General features: G+C 40.6%; 1 protein-coding gene across 1 annotated transcript; it reads right to left on the reverse strand.

Moving 5' to 3' along the window:
- Window positions 1-9,636: 9,636 nt before the first annotated feature.
- LOC108282948 (olfactory receptor 4D6) lies at window positions 9,637-10,903 on the reverse strand. Its single transcript, XM_017498997.2, has one exon. It carries the CDS (start codon window positions 10,884-10,886, stop codon window positions 9,942-9,944), a length of 945 nt encoding a protein of 314 aa, XP_017354486.1. The 5' UTR covers window positions 10,887-10,903; the 3' UTR covers window positions 9,637-9,941.
- Window positions 10,904-11,529: the final 626 nt, after the last annotated feature.

Here is an 11,529-nt window from a genome sequence, read left to right on the forward strand (position 1 = left end):
GGTGAGGAGTTGTGATCCCTTGAAGGAGGAGAGGTGTTCTGGTTTTGGCTTTCATCCTTTTTGTGGTGGTTTCTTCCCATCTTTGTGGATTTATCTCCCTGTGGTCTTTGTAGTTGGTGACTTTCGGATGGGGTCTCTGAGTACATGTCCTTTTTGTTGATGATGAAGTTATTTCTTTCTGTTTATAAATTTTCCTTCTAACAGTTAGGCCCCTCTGCTGTAGGACTGCTGGGGGTCCACTCCAGACCCTGCTTGCCCGGGGATCACCTGTGGCAGCTGCAGAACCATAAAGGTTGCTGCCAGTTTCTTCTTCTGTTATCTTTGTCCCAGAAGGATACCCACCAGATGTCAGCCTGGGCTCTCCTTTATGAGGTGTCTCTTTGTTTATACAGGGGTCAGGGAACTGCTTGAGGAGACAATCTGTCCATTATCAGAGCTCAAGTGCTGAGCTGTGAGCTCTGTTGTTCCAGTCAGAACTGTTGTGCAGGTACATTTAAGTCTGCTGCAGTGGAACTCATAACTGCCTTTTTTCCCCAGGTGCTCTGTCCTGGGAATATGGGGCTTTATTTATAAGTTCCTGACATGCTGCTGCCTTTTTTCAGAGATGCCCTGCCCAGCAAGGAGGTAGCCTAGTCACAGTCTGCCAGCAGAGGCGTTGCTGAGCTGCTGTGGGCTCTGCCCAGCTGCTGTGTGAATTCCTTGTGGTTTTGTTTATAGAGGTATAGTTAGAACTGCCTCGGTAATAGTGGACTGCCTCAGTAATGGCAGACTGCCTCAGTAGTGGTGGACTGCCTTGGTAATGGCGGACCCCTTTCCCCCCACAGAGCTGGATCATCCCGGGTCCAGTTGTGGTTGCTGTGAAACTCTCAATCCAGAGCATTTCAGATTGCTGGTCTTTATGGGGGTGGGACCCGCTGACCCAGATCACTCAGCTCCCTGTTTCAGCCTCCTTTTTTTCGGTCGAATGGGCAACTGTCTCTCAGGCATTCCAGGTGCCAGTTGAAATGACCACCTAGATTTGTGTGAGTTTTTGTGTGGAGACCCACTGTGCTGGGTGAAACAGCTGTGCTGGAAACTCGTGGCACATTCCTGCCCAGGAATTTCCTGTTCTGTAGGCAGTAAAAACTCATTTGGAAATGCGGTGATCACTCACCCTCTACGTTCTCACTGGGAACTGCACTGCAGAGCTGTTCCTATTCGGCCATCTTGGATCCTCCCCTCGATCGTGCCATTCTTATGCCTTTGTGTCCTCATAGCTTAGCTCCCATATATCAATGAAAACATACGATGTTTGGTTTCCCATTCTTGAGTTACTTCACTTAGAATAATAGTCTCCAATATCATCCTGATCACTGCAAATGATGTTAATTCATTCCTTTTTATGGCTGCATAATATTCCCTCATATATAGATATATATCTCACAGTTTATCCACTCATTGATTGATGGGCATTTGGGTTGGTTCCACGATTTTGTAATTATAAATTGTGCTACCATAAACATGCATGCGCTAATGTCTTTTTTGAATAATGACTTCTTGTCCTCTAGTTAGATACCCAGTAGTGGGATTGCAGGATCAAATGGTAGTTCTACTTTTGGTTCTTTAAGGAATCTCCATGCTGTTTTCCATAGTGTCTGTATGAGTTTACATTCCCACCAGTAGTGTAGAAGTGTTCCCTGTTCACCACATTCATGCCAACACCTACTGTTTTCTGATTTTTTGATATGGCCATTCTTGCAGGAGTAAGGTGGTATTAAATTTTGGTATTGATTTGTATTTCCCTAATCATTAGTGATGTTGAGAAATTTTTCATATGGTTATTGGCTATTTGTGTATCTTCTTTTGAGAACTGTCTGTTCATGTCCTTAGCCCACTTTTTGATGGGATTGTTTTGTTTTTTTCTTACTGATTTGTTCGAGTTCATTATAGATTCTGAGTATTAGTCCTTTGTCAGATATATAAATCGTGAAGATTTTCTCCCGCTCTGTGGATTGTCTGTTTACTCTGTGGCCTGTTCCTTTTGCCATGCAAAAGCTCTTTAGTTTAATTAGGTCCCAGCTATTTATCTTTGTTTTTATTGTATTTGCTTTTTGCTTCTTGGTCATGAAATCCTTGCCTAACCTGATGCCTAGAAGGGTTTTTCCAATGTTATCTTCTAGATTTTTTTTTTTTTTTTTGGAGTTGGAGTTTCGCTCTTGTTACCCAGGCTGGAGTGCAATGGCGCGATCTTGGCTCACCGTAACCTCCGCCTCCTGGGTTTAGACAATTCTCCTGCCTCAGCCTCCTGAGTAGCTGGGATTACAGGCATGCACCACCATGCCCAGCTAATTTTTTGTATTTTTAGTAGAGACGGGTTTCACCATGTTGACCAGGATGGTCTTGATCTCTTGACCTCGTGATCCACCCGCCTTGGCCTCCCAAAGTGCTGGGATTACAGGCGTGAGCCACTGCGCCTGGCTCATCTTCTAGAATTTTTATAACTTCAGGTCTTAGGTTTAAGTCTTGAATCCACCTTTAGTTGACTTTTGTACAACGTGAGAGATGAGGATCCGGTTTTATTCTCCTACATATAGCTAGTTGATTATCTCAACACCATTTGTTGAAAAAAGTCTTCTTTCCCTACTTTATGTTTTGTTTGCTTTGTCAAAGATCAGTTGGCTATAAGTATTTGAGTTTATTTCTGGGTTCTCTATTCTGTTCCATTGGTCTATGTACCTATTTTTATACCAGTATGATGTTGTTTTGGTGACTATGGCCTTATAGTATAGTTTGAAATCTGGTAGTTTGATGCCTCCAGATTTGTTCTTTTTGATTAGTCTTGCTTTGGCTATGCAGGCTCTTTTTCTAGTTCCATATGACTTTTAGGATTTTTTTTTCTTCTAATTTTGTGAAGAATGATGGTGGTATTTTGATGGGGATTGCATTGAATTTGTCGATTGCATTTGGCAGTATGGCCATTTTCACAATATTGCTTCCACTTACCCATGGGCATGGAACGTGTTTCCATTTGTTTGTTTGTGTCATCTATGATTTCTTTCAGCAATGTTTTATAGTTTTCCTTGTAGAGGTCTTTCACCTCCTTAGTTAGGTATATTCCTAAGTATTTCATTTATTTTTTTGTAGCTATTGTAAAAGGGCTTGAGTTTTTGTTTGATTCTCTGCTTGGTCACTGTTGTTGTATAGAAGAGCTACTGATTTGTGTACATTAATCTTGTATCCATAAACTTTGCTAAATTATTTTATCAGTTCTAGGGGTTTTCTGAAGGAGTCTTTAGGGTTTTCAAGGTAAAAGATCATGTTGTCAGCAAACAGTAACACTTTGACTTCCTCTTTACTGATTTGGATGCCCTTTATTTCTTTCTCTTGTCTGATTGCTCTCGCTTGGACTTCCAGCACTATGTTGAAGAGGAGTGGTGAGAGTGGGCATCCTTGTCTTATTTCAGTTCTCAGTGGGAGTGTTTTCAACTTTTCCCCATTCAGTATCATGTGGCTGTGTGTTTGTCATAGACGGCTATTAATACGTTGAGTAATGTCCCTTGTATGCTGATTTTGCTGAGAGTTTTAATCATAAAGGGATGCTGGATTTTGTCAAATGTTTTTCTGCATCTATTGAAATGATCATGTGGTTTTGGTTTTTAATTCCATTTATGTGGTGTATCATATTTATTGACTTGCATATGTTAAACCATCCCTGCATCCCTGGTATGAAACCCACGTGATCATGGTGGACTACCTTTTTGATATGTTGTTTGATTTGGTTAGCTAGTATTTTGTTAAGGACTTTAGTATCTATATTCATCAAGGATATCATTCTGTAGTTTTCTTTTTTGATTGTGTCTTTCCTGGTTTTGGTATTAGGGTGATGCTGGCTTCATAGAATGAGTTAGGGAGATTTTCTTCTTTCTCTACCTTGTGGAATATTGTCAAAAGGATTGGCATCAAGTCTTCTTTGAATGTTTGGTAGAATGAAGCTATGAATCTGTCTGGTCCTGGTCTTTTTTTGTTGGTAATTTTTAAATTACCATTTCAATCTCCCTGCTTATTATTGGTCTGTTCAGGGTATCTAATTCTTCCTGATTTAAGATAGGGCGTTGTATTTTGCTAGGAATTTATTCTTCTCTTTAGGTTTTCTAGTTTATGTGCTTAAAACTGTTCATAGTAGGCTTGAATAATATTTCAGTGGTGTCAGTTATAATATCTCCTGTTTCATTTCTTAATGATGGTATTTGGATTTTCTCCCTTCTTGGTTAATCTTGCTAATGGTCTGTCAGTTTTATCTATCTCTTCAAAGAACCAGTAACATTTTGTTGTTTTTGGATTAAAGAAAAATAAAGTTCCTGATAGGCTCAAGTGTCATATAGGAGACCACACAGCAAGGTAGCAGTGAAATCAGCTTTTGACTTTCAGCCCAATACATTTTCCATTCATGACACTTCAATTTTTTTTTTTCCTGGAGTATGACACCATAATTTCAATAATTTATAAAATTTATAGTGGTGGCAACATGACAAAAGTTAACTCAGAGGAAAAAAAGCCATACTCAGCTTAAGCATCTGCCTGAGTCGTCTGGCACAATAGTACAGATAGAAGGTCCCCAGTTCAGTGCACAGCTGGAAGGCATCATGCTCAGGTTGTGGAAAAACAAGCTTTGGAAGGGTGATAACCTTAAAAAATCATGTGGATAAACAAACCCAAAACACATGTTGCCTCTCATTTGCTCCAGAGTATGTGACTCTTTGTTTCCCAAGTCTATTTCTTTCACATGGGCACACTCAAGTCCGCAACATGTACTGATGGAGACAGCATTTCATCCCAATGACATATACTGAGTTATCCACTTGGCAAGGTACCAGGATATTATGCAAAATTAACTCTCCTAGGATTCCACTTTACTTCTCTTACTCTCTTTTATCCATCCTCAGTTAAAGCCTATCATCAATTCTTAGATTGTTGCAGGGATTCCCTAACTGGTCTCTTTTTCTTTGGTCTACATTTCTCTTACCTCATTTTCTTTGTTGTTTCCAGAAATGTCTTTTTATCCTAAATAAGACCATGTTATTTCTTTGTTTAAATTTTTTAATGGTTCCTTATTGCCTAAAAAATAAAGTTTAAACTCCTTTTTTTTTGGGCCAGGCATGATGGCTCATGCCTGTAATCCCAGCACTTTGTGAGGCTGAGGCGGGAGGATCAGTTGAGTTCAGGAGTTTGAGACCAGCCTGGCCAACATGGTGAAACCCCGTCTCTACTAAAAATACAAAAATTAGCCAGGAGTGGTGGTGAGGGCCTAAAATCCAGCTACTTGGAAGGGCGAGGCAGGAGAATAGCTTGAACTCGGGAGGCAGAGTTTGCAGTGAGCTGAGACCGTACCACTGCACTCCAGCCTGGGTGACAGAGTAAGACTCCATCTCAAAACAAACAAACAAACAAACAAACAAACAAACCCAAAATCCCCCAAACTTGTTTTTTTATATCAATTTTTTAAAAATCTTAGATATTATCTGGTGCCTTGTTTCCTTTGATTCTCAGTTTCAGTGGCTCAAATATTATGCAAATTATTGTTTGCCTATGATTTTGGGTCTGTGTTCCTGTTGCTCCCTCTGCCTACCATGTCCTTCCCATTCTCAGAATATGCCAGCTATCTGCCTTGACACATCCTGGTCTTTCGACACTTAGCTTCAGGGTATACTCTTTTAAGGACATTTTCCTAACACTCCTCACCCAGTTCCCTCCTGTGTGTCTCCGCCATTCTCTGCCCTCTCTTCTCTTCTGATAGTTATCATAGTTTATGGTATGATAAACCACATTTTTCTTATATGTCTGTCTCTCCTTAATTCAGTATAATTTTCCTATTAAGCTTCAAGTTCATCCTGTCTGCTCAATGTTTTATTCACCCTAATGTTGTTAAAACCTTACCTAGTCTGGGGCACATGTTAGATGCTTATTAATGCTTTTTACATTAACGAGTAAATCTAGTTTATAAATGCATATCATGACTTATATGTATTGGCTTTTGAATCCGAGTGAGAAGAATCTTGATGAACACAGGTTAAGAAACTATCTTGTGCATATCTTTTTTTTTTTTTTTTTTGAGATGGAGTTTCGCTCTTGTCACTTAGGCTGGAGTGCAATGGCATGATCTCTGCTCACTGCAACCTCTGCCTCCTGGGTTCAAGTAATTCTCCTGCCTCAGCCTCCTGAGTACCTGAGGTTACAGGCACATGATACCACACCCGGCTAATTTTTGTATTTTTAGTAGAGATGGGGTTTCACCATGTTGGCCAGGCTGGTCTCAAGCTCCTGACTCAGGTGATCCTCCCACCTCTGCCTCCCAAAGTGCTGGAATTACAGGCATGAGCCACTGAGCCCAGTCTATGTTGCTCATATCTTTGAGTTGGTTTCAGGGATGCTAGGTAGAGATTCTTGTTCTGATCCAGGCCATGAAAAAATTCTGTGGCTTTGAGAAAGCTGCTTTACCTCCTTGTGCCTCAGATCCTCAGTGGTGAAATTCTGTGGCAGTCTATGATAATGCAGTGTGGGGTAATGTTAAGAGCTTTGGAATAGGGCACATGGGGGTTGGAATTCTGTCGCTTCCTACTTTGTTACCTGAGGAAAGTCGTTTATTTTTCTTTAGTTTACTCCTCTGGAAACTGGGAAGCATAATACTTTGTTAGGTAGCATAAGGAGTAAATGTGGTCATGTTTGCAAAGCACCTGCCGTTCAGTAGTAGACATTCAGTTAACTTGGTTCCCTTCCCTTTCTCCTAAAACTGAATCTTTCCTGCCTATCATGAAAGGTTATTTAGAAACATATTTGCAAAATGTAAAATGCTATTCTGTGAAAGAACAGCTTCTCTTTGAATCAGCTTGCTTATTTTTGTTTCAGTGAACATGTGTGAACTGACCAAGTGGAACTGAGGCTTCAGCACCGGGTGAATGGGTTTGGGAATAGGCTGTCTTTGAATCAAAGAGAAACAACACCTAGTGAACCATGCTCAAAGTCTGCATATGGAGCTGACTTTGAAACCTTCACAGTTGTTAAGGGACTTTGAGGTTAAAGTCATGTTTTTGTAAGGAAGCACCTATTTTGTAGAAAGAGCTTCATGATCCTCATAGAAAAACCATAAACTGAAACAAAACCTGCTCCTTTCTTTTTCTTTTTTATTTTATTTTTACTTTAATTTGTTTTTGGAGACAGAGTCTTATTCTGCTGCTCATGCTGGAGTGTAGTGGCATGATCTCTGCTTACTGCAACCTCTGCCTCCTGGGTTCAAGTGATTCTTGTGCCTCAGCCTCCTGAGTAGCTGGGACTACAGGGGCGTGCCACTATACTTGGCTAATTTTTTTGTGTTTTTAATAGAGATGGGGTTTCACTATGTTGGCCAAGCTGGTCTTGAACTCTCAGCCGCGTTCAGGCAATCCACCCATCTCAGCCTCCCAAAGTGCTAGGATCACAGGCATGAGCCACCACCTGGTCTTTTTTTTTTAAATTCAAATAAAAATTGCCTTCTCTTTTATCATGCTGACCCACTGCAGTGGTTCCTTTTTATGAAGACATTACTCATTCCTCAATATTTAACATCCATTTTTTGGGTTTCCTGTTGTTAAAGTTTTCAACTATTTTTGCCATATCTTATACAATTGACACATTTTTCATGCTCATCATATTCATGTATAATTCATAATATCTCATACTCTGACAGTTTAATATTCCTACCTAAATCCTTCAGTGTCCAACCATCAATTTACACCATCTGAGACTGGGTAGCTGGGCCTCAGCCTATATAATGGTGGGGAAATACGGTGCTTGAAGGTAAAGTCCTTCTGAAGATAAATTATACCAGATTTCAATGTCTTCTCTTCAGCCTTCATGTTGGAAAGGCAGACTAAGAGAGTTACATAATTGTTGGCTCTTCTGCCTGGCTCAAAATGTCCTTGCTGCGTGCACTAATCTCTCAGGCTAAGGCCTAATATGAGAATTAACAAAGGAAATTTTATTGGATATGAGTGTTGAAATAGAATGGGCATTCTTCTGGTAGTGTCAGAATTCCAGTGGGAGTTATTAAACAGTTTCCAAGTTATTACTGCAAGCAAGTTCACACATATGCACATACACCGCCACCCCTCTCCCGCAAATAAAGGTGCCCATATTTCTTTCCAAATTGCTTTCCAAATTCTTTCAAGGCCCCAGAAGACATCGACATGAATCTGCCTATTCTGTGTTTCTCTGAGTTTTGGGAAAATATTGGTATCTGGAAACATCTAACGTCATATAATCATTCATACTCAATGAAAGCTTGACATGCCCAAAGAGACGAAATAGACAATAATTTGTTCTCAGGGGAGCAACAAAACTTATATATTACAATAATGTATGGCTCTTCAAAAGGCCTCAGTACATAGAATATATATACAGTATGTTTTTGTTTTGAATTTCCTTGTAAGGGAGCAATTAGGAAAAATGCTAAGAAAGCTCCCTGAGGGGGCCAATAACGTGTGTGTGTGTGTGTGTGTGTGTGTGTGTGTGTGTGTGTATGTGTGTGTGTAAACAAGGTCTTACTGTGTTGTCCAAGCTAGTCTCCAATGCCTGGGCTCAAATGATCTTCTTGCCATGAGTAGCTGTGACTCTAGGCCCTTGGGGCTACAGGGGAAGCTGATTAGGAGGAGTCTCGGCTCAATATCTCTGTCTTGTAGGACTCAGGGAGGATAACAGATGTATGTCAACTACTAGGATCTTCTTGGCCAAATATTAATGCATTGTAACAGTTTGGTATCTTGCAAAACTTTTTTTCAATGTGTTGCAATTTCTTGAGCTTCCTTACTTCCCTTGGATAAATTTTGAACTACTGTTGAAGGCTGAAGGGTGGATTTGAAGTGAGTATAGAGGGAGAAGGAGCATTCACTGCCTCATTACATATTTACTCTCTTGGAATCTTTCCCTTGAGAGACAGGTGGATTCTAACAGAGACTCAGTGGCTATTACTAAATGACCCTGAATACAATGTGTTTCTTTTCTCTCCTGGAACAAAAAATGGGCCATGAAAGCATAAAATGTATTTATCAGATAGGTTTTGTTTTCTTGAACTACCATGACTTGTTTTGAATTGCCTACCCTTACATAAACAAAAACTATGGTTTTATTCCAGTCATAAAAGCTCCGAGGGTGAAATGTAAAGAGGGTATAAAGAAGAAAAGGAAGCTCAGGTTAACATAAAAAAATTGTCTCTGTGCTTATATGTCCCCAAACTATACAAGTATCTTTTAAATTTCAGTAGGTAAATCAGTAGACTAGACTTGAGAACAGGAAATACTTGGTCCATGTGTAAATTTGTCCATGTATATATTTGGCTTACAATTTAAAATATTTCTTCCCTTTTCACTAATTGGTGAAATATATTTAAGATTCTATACTTAAAATATAAAACCAAATGATTTTAATAATTGACTGAAAATAGCAGAGTAATCAGAGAAAGCATATATGAAATAAATGTATATAGTTTATATATACGCATTTAGGAATAAACGGATAGGTAATAGGGAATGTTGATTGCCTGATTAATGCCAGGAGCAGTGCTAATCTTCACAACTCTCATCCTCACAGCATTGATCACATTTTATTGTTTGATGACCTTGTGAGCAAGTAATGTTACTTTCATATTATGGGTGCTAAAAGTGAGATAAGTGTTGGTATGAATCACAGATAACACCAAAAAGCATTTAGAGTATTGATTTCAACCTTATATCTCCTTCTTCTTCCCAGTCCACAAGCTGATAACTCACATTGTTTAATCTCATTTCTTCTTTTTGTTTGTTTACTCCCTCCAGTAGAATCGAGTGGTTATCAAGATATACAATGAAGTGGTGGAAGAGCTACCTACCTGTTACTCTTAGGCTAGCATTTTGAGAAAACTAAATCAGATGGACTTTCACTCTCCATCTGACTGCTCACCCCCTTTTTCTGTTCTCAGAAGGCCCAAGCCTCCTCTGCAGCCTCTGCATGGCTGACTTCATCTCTTGATTTCTCAGGGTGTAGATGATAGGGTTCAGCATGGGGGTAATGACTGTGTTATTAATGGATATGGTTGTGTCCATCGGCAGCCTCGTGAAGGGCCGGCAGTAGATGTAAATGCAGGGCATGAAGTGAAGAGTCACCACCAGGATGTGAGAAGTGCACGTGGAGAGAGCCTTGTTCCGCCCCTCCCCAGAGTAGGATCTCAGCATCACCAGAATGACGGTGTAGGAGGCCAGGAGCAAGAGGAACCAGAGCAGGGTCACCAGTCCGTTGTTAGAGATCATGAGAAGCTCCAAAGCAAAGGTGTCAGTGCAGGCCAGTTTTACCACCTGGGGCACATCACAGTAGAAGGCATCCAGTGTGTTGGGGCCACAGAAGGGGAGTGGAAGCATCAGAATTACCTGGACAATTGAATGCAAACCACCACCCAACCAAGAAGCCACCACCAAGGCCAACCATACCTCTTTCCTCATAATGGTCACATAGTGCAGGGGCTTAGCGATTGCAAGGTATCTGTCGTAGGCCATCACAGAGAGGAAAAAAATATCTGCTCCACCAACAAAGTGGAAGAAAAAGATCTGTGCCATGCAACCATTGTAGGAGATTGTTTTCCTCTCTGACAAAAGATCCACCAAGAACTTAGGGACAGTGATGGATGAAAAGACGATGTCCAGGACTGATTTGTTCTGCAGGAGAAAGTACATGGGCGTGTGCAGGTGGGACTCACAGGTGATAGTGACCACAATGAGTGCATTTCCCAGGACGGTTGCTACATACACAGTAAAGAAGACCACAAATAAGAAAAACTCCAGCTCCCTGGAACGAGTAAGTTCCAGGAAGAAAAACTCCTTCACATTAGTGTGGTTGATCTGGTCCATGATGGGGATGACTCTCCTCCAGGTCCTACCTTGGGCCAAGATGTGTTAGGGTTGAATTATGGTGACATAAGGTAGCAAAATCATTGATCACATACTACTTCCAAGCATCGAGGTCATCATGAGTACCCAGAAAAACTGGACCAGTCTTCCCTTTGTGGTCTGGAAATTCTTCATCCATATGGTTCTTCTTTCTTATTGTAAATACCCTGGGTTGACAGAAAAAAAGCCCATCACCTGTCTATATCCTCACCCTGACTAGAGAGAGATGGATGGACTGTGGCCATTTGCCTATGCTTTACCAAGGGCTTTCATCCACAATAGCTCATCTTGATTTTGATTCTTATGAAGTTTCTGAAGCATCTTCAGAATGGTTGTCTCCCAACAGATGTTGGAGAGGATGTGGAGAAATAGGAACACTTTTACACCGTTGGTGGGAGTGTAAATTAGTTCAACCATTGTGGAAGACAGTGTGGCGATTCCTCAAGGGCCTAGAAATAGAAATTCCATTTGACCCAGCAATCCCATTACTGGGTATACATCCAAAGGATTATAAATCGTTCTACTATAAGGACACATGCACACGAATGTTCATTGCAGCAATGTTTACAATAGCAAAGACCTGGAACCAACCCAAATGCCCATC

The sequence above is a fragment of the Cebus imitator genome, unplaced genomic scaffold (assembly GCF_001604975.1).
Source record: "Cebus imitator isolate Cc_AM_T3 unplaced genomic scaffold, Cebus_imitator-1.0 Scaffold253, whole genome shotgun sequence".
Lineage (NCBI taxonomy): Eukaryota > Metazoa > Chordata > Mammalia > Primates > Cebidae > Cebus > Cebus imitator.

Coding starts and splice junctions, on each gene's coding strand:
- LOC108282948 (XM_017498997.2), bottom strand. CDS start 10,886: ATGGACCAGATCAACCACACTAATGTGAAGGAGTTTTTCTTCCTGGAA.